The sequence below is a fragment of the Gekko japonicus genome, unplaced genomic scaffold (assembly GCF_001447785.1).
Source record: "Gekko japonicus isolate JY-2015 unplaced genomic scaffold, Gekko_japonicus_V1.1 scaffold2807, whole genome shotgun sequence".
NCBI classification, from domain to species: domain Eukaryota; kingdom Metazoa; phylum Chordata; class Lepidosauria; order Squamata; family Gekkonidae; genus Gekko; species Gekko japonicus.
The window spans coordinates 1-5213 of record NW_015160309.1 but is presented as its reverse complement, the minus strand read 5'-3'; the positions used below and the strand labels follow the sequence as shown (position 1 = coordinate 5213).

At 49.3% G+C, this 5213-nt stretch overlaps 1 protein-coding gene across 1 annotated transcript in view; it reads left to right on the top strand.

Annotated features, from left to right (window-relative positions):
* LOC107114944 (histone deacetylase 6-like) overlaps window positions 1–3647 on the top strand; it is a gene marked incomplete at its 3' end in the record, with an annotated part of 20247 nt that extends 16600 nt beyond the window's left edge. The window contains exons 14-15 of the mRNA XM_015416555.1: window positions 1185–1353; window positions 3514–3647. Of these exons, the coding sequence (XP_015272041.1) occupies window positions 1185–1353; window positions 3514–3647 (303 nt within the window). The remainder of the gene's footprint in view (window positions 1–1184; window positions 1354–3513) is intronic.
* Window positions 3648–5213: the final 1566 nt, after the last annotated feature.

The following is a 5213-nucleotide window of genomic DNA, read 5'->3' as shown; positions in this document are numbered from 1 at the left end:
ATTCTCCTTGGTGAGCTGCTGGCGTTAAAGTTTCGAGCGAGCCATTTGGCTACTGCATAACTTAGTTTGCTCTGGAGGCGTCCTTCCTGAGCTAAGACAAAAATGTGTGAGCCGGAGGCTAAAAAACTGTGAACTAGTTCACACTAACTCAGCTTACAGGGATTCACAGTGGTCGTGGTTAAAAGTGGCGGCCTCTAATCTGGAGAACTGGGTTTGATTCCCCACTCCTCCTCCTCCACACGATGTGAGCTGGGTGACCTTGGGTCAGTCACCGTTCTCTTTGAACTCGCTCAGCCCCACCTACCTCAGAAGGTGCCTGTTGTGGGGAGAGGAAAGGAAGGCGATTGTAGAAGAAGACATGGGATTTATACCTCCCCCTTTACTACCCGAAGGAGTCTCAGAGCGGCTTACAATCTCCTTTCCCTTCCCCTCCCCACAACAGACACCCTGGGAGGCAGGTGGGGCTGAGAGAGCTCTCTCAAGGATTGCTCCTGAGAGAAGAGCTCTGAGAGAACTTGTGACTGACCCAAGGTCACACCAGCAGCTGGACGTGGAGGAGTGGGGAATCAAACCCGGTTCCCCCAGATTAGAGCCCGCCACTCTTTAACCTGGCCTGGCGAGATCTTGTCCATAGGGTCGTGAAGAGTCGGACTCGACTGTGCGACTGAACAACTCTTTAACCACTACACCAAACTGGCTCTCACTTTGAGACTCCTTAAGGCAGAGAAAAGTTGGATACGGAACCCAACTGTTTTTCTTCTTCGCATGAGGCCTGTAGGATGACCTTGGGCCAGTCAGAGTATGAACTCTCTCAGCCCCACCTACCTCACAAGGTGCCTGTTGTGGGGAGAGGAAGGGAAAGGTGATTGTAAGCCACTTTGAGACTCCTTAGGGTAGAGATAAGCGGGGTATAAAAACAAACTCTTCTTCTTTTTGTCCTCCCATGGCAGCCATTTTGTGATTAGCACCCCCTCCTGTGGCAGCCATTTTGTAGTTGTGTCCACCGTCCTGTGTTGGAATTCCAAAGGTGCCCACAGGCTCAGAAAGGCTGGGGACCCCCCCGTCCTAGTGTCTGTTCGTGCCTCTGGGGGAAAAGCAGCAGGTTTGGCCACTTGGAAGGTATTTGCGCCTCCCCTGGTGCGGCGAGAGGGGAGCCTGACTTACATCCCCCTTCCTCTCCGCAGCCCGGCGTACGTGGAGGCGGTGAAGTCCACGGCCACCATGAAGCCCCGTGACCTGCACCGCCACGGCAACCAGTACAATTCCATCTACATCTGTGCCAGCTCCTATGAGTGCGCCCGACTGGCAGCCGGTTCTGCATTCAGCGCAGTGGAAGCGGTGCTTTCCGGGAAGGTGAGCCGTGGGAGCTTTTCGTCGCCAGGGCACCAGCAAAGGAAGGGCGTTCGCTTTGCCGTCGTGGGCTGGCCACTCTGGAAGCATCAAAACCGGGCTGATTCTCCGCCTGGCGTACTGCATGCCGTTGCGGAGGCCTCACTTCAGAAAGGAAGATGGCAGAAGGGAGCGCGTGCAGAGTGAGCCCTGTGAGGAAAGGCTGAGGGTCTTGGGAACGTTCAGTCTGGAGAAGAGGAGGTTGAGGGGGGAGGCAGGATGGCTCTCCTGACGTATCTGAAGGGCTGCCCCTTGGAGGAGGGCAGGGAGTTGCTCCTGTTGGTGGTAGAGGAGAGGACACGCAAGAATGGACTTACATTAAGGGCAGGAAGGTACCAGCTGGATTTCAGGAAAAACTTTTTTGACAGTCAGAGTGGTGCAACAGTGGAATCAGCTGCCTACGGAGGTGGTGAGCTCCCCCCTCACTGACAAGTCTTAAAACAGTGGCTGGACAGACACTAGTCAGGGATGCTCTAGGGCTGATCCTGCATTGAGCAGGGGGTTGGATTAGATAGCCAGGCTGTATGGCCCCTTCCAACTCTGTGACTCTATGATTCTATGTACTTGTTCATGGGTTTTTTAAATGGCACACACCCTATCCTCTAGTGGGGCTACATTTTAGGGGTCTTGAACCCTCAGGGCTCACAAGCTGAGATGAGGTAAGCTGGGGAGGGGGGGTTGGAAAGGATTTCTCTGTGGCAGCAAACCCTGGCTTGTTCCTTACTACTGTTGGTTTCCTGGTTCTCCTTCTCTTCTATAGTCAAGAAAGCTAACAGGCAGAAAAACTCTTAAAGGAGACCAGTTTCTTGACACAGAGTTAGAAGGGGTCCTAGAGGTCACCTACTCCAACCCCCCTTTCTCAGTGCAGGCACTTAGCCAACTACTGCACCCCACTATGCTTAAAGGAGCACGTCCTTTAAAAATGTTTTTTAAATGATTGAAAAAAGCATTTACAGGAGAAATTCTTGTGGGACTGTGGGCAAATTCTTGTGGGCAGAGCCCCCCCAAGCCCCACTGTAGCTATGGACCTGCTTCTCTAGGTGTGAAAAGGTGACCATCATATCCCCTCACAAGCATCTCTTCTCCAACGTAGAGATCCCCAGCTCCTTCGACTTCTCCTCATAGGATATGGTTTCCAAAGCCCTCACCAGCTTCACTGCCCTACGCTGGACTCCTTCCAGCTTATTAGCATCCTTCCGAAATTGTGGTGCCCCAAACTGAACAGTTTTCCAGCTGAGGTCTAACCAAAGCAGTGTACAGTGGCCCCAATATTGCACACGTGACCTTGATTTCTGCTAACGCAGCGTAAAATCATGTTACCCTCTCTAAGCCCCAGCTGTATACCGGTCATATGATCACTATATGACAATTGGGGAGGAGCCGTGGCTCCGTGCTAGAGCCTCTGTTTGGCATGCAGAAGGTGTCAGATTCAATCCCTGGCCTCTCCAGTTAAAAGGACCAGGCAGGAGGTGATGAGGAAGACCTTGACCTGAGACCCTGGCTTAGTGGCAGAGCCTCTGCCTGGCATACAGAAGATCCCAGGTTCAATCCCCGGCCTCTCCAGTTCAAAGGACCAGGCAGGAGGTGATGAGAAGGGCCTTGACCCGAGACCCTGGCTCAGTGGCAGAGCTTCTGCTTGGCATGCAGAAAGTCCCAGGTTCTATCCCCGGCAAAGGACCAGGCAGGAGGTGATGAGAAAGACCTTGACCTGAGACCCTGGCTTAGTGACAGAGCCTCTGCTTGGTTCAATCCCCAGCCTCTCCAGTTAAAAGGACCAGGCAGTAGGTGATGAGAAAGACCTTGACCTGAGACCCCGGCTCAGTGGAAGAGCCTCTGTTTGGCATGCAGAAGGTCCCTAGTTCAATCCCCAGCATCGCCAGTTTAAAAAGATCAGGCAGTAGGTGATGTGAAAGGCCTTTGCCTGAGGCCCTGGAGAGGCGCTGCCTGTCTGAGTGGACAGTGCTGACTTTGACGGACCAAGGGTCTGATTCAGTATAAGGCAGCTTCATATATTTATTTCCCTCTCTGGCCTAGGGGTGTTTTTCCATAGTCTGCTGGGGAAGGTGTGTGACTCCAGTTTCAGTGCCTGCACCTTGTGCTTTCTTTTGGCTGTGGGTGCTACAGGTCCAGAATGCTGTGGCCATCGTCCGACCACCCGGGCACCATGCTGAATCGGACACGGCCTGCGGCTTCTGTTTCTTCAACTCGGTAGCCTTGGCAGCCCGATACGCACAACGCTTGGCTGGACGGCCCATGAGGTGAGTGGAGCTGGCTCCAGAGGAGCCACGGAGCGTGGCAGCTCGACGACGGAAGCTGGTTTAGCTCCCCTGGCTGCTCCCTGACTTGGAATCTTGGTCCTGTTGGCCATGAATGGTCAGGTAGTCGCAATAAGCTAAAATAGATAATGATAAACACGGTCTAAAGTAGCAAACAGAATCAGAAAAGAACCGTGAACATCAGACCCCAAAGTATCAACAGTCAGACAACTTGTATATGCAGTGAGTAATAGCTATTTGAAATGCATCTTTTATACAGTAAACAGTGTCTGTTTGAAATGAATACAATGTACAGTATCATAAGAAAAATCCTATTCAACGTCATTTCCAGATTATTTTCAATGTCTCAAATGGAATTCTTCCTCAGGAAATACCCTATACAGACAGTAACATTCAAGCTTTTAAAACTATGTCTATTTCTGATCATTCGGGTGCAGATCGCAAAACCTTCCCTAAGTGAATATCACAGAAGACATAATCTTAAGAGCTTGAAGGTTACTGCTCTGTATAGGGTATTTCATCGTGGGGAATTCCATTTGAAATGTTGGAAATAATCCAGCAACAACGTTGAGTAGGATTTTTCTTATAGTACTGTACATTGTATTCATTTCAAACAGACATCGTTTACTGTATAAAAGATGCATTTCAAATAGCTATTGCTCATTGCATATACAAGTTGTCTGACTGTTGGTACTTTGGGGTCTGATGTTCACGGTTGTTTTTCTGATTGTGTTTGCTAAGGAGGACACCACGACAATTACATTGCATGCAAATACAGTGTGTGTGCTACGCCCCAACATGACAGCTTCCCCTATCCGAGCAAAGCCTTCTGAAGGGACCATCCTGTAAACTGGTAAGATCCATAGCTGCCCATCCACGGGCATTCTCTTTGGTGTCCAATGTTCCCTCTAATTCTTTTTCTCTACTGATCAGAGCAATTCCTATCCTGAGCAGAATAGAACTGCTGTAATCTTCAAATGTAAATACAAACGGAGAACGTGGTGAGTAATACCTAAAACCAATTATAGAACACCGTGTTAAAAAGGCAGTCTTAATAAATTCTGTAAACTGCCATTACTTCCCATACATTGTAATCGCAGAAAGAACTTTTTGTGACTCAAGGTGAAAAAAGATTATTGTTGAAAAGGGCATTACGAACAGTGAACTGTGACCAAAAAATGTACCAAAATACCCATTGATGTTATATAATGTTTAGCTTTTTGTTGAGGATTCTTTCTGTCAGTGGGCTAGTTGTGTAGATCACGCATGTATGCATTCATATCCTCAAAAAATTAAAAAACTATAACGTATAAGCAAGCTATTACAATGTATGAGAAGTAATGCTAGTTTACAAAATATATTAAGATTGCCTTTTTAACACGGTGTTTTGTAGTTGATTTTGGGTAATCTTAGAAAGGGGAAATGGGCAGTGCAAGGCCCTGCGTGGCTCCAGATGGCTGCTGAGCCAGGCTTCCTGGGTTAATTAGTGGCCACTCATGGGCACAGCTTTGAGGGAACACTGGTTGTGGGCAGTGTTCCCTCTAAGCC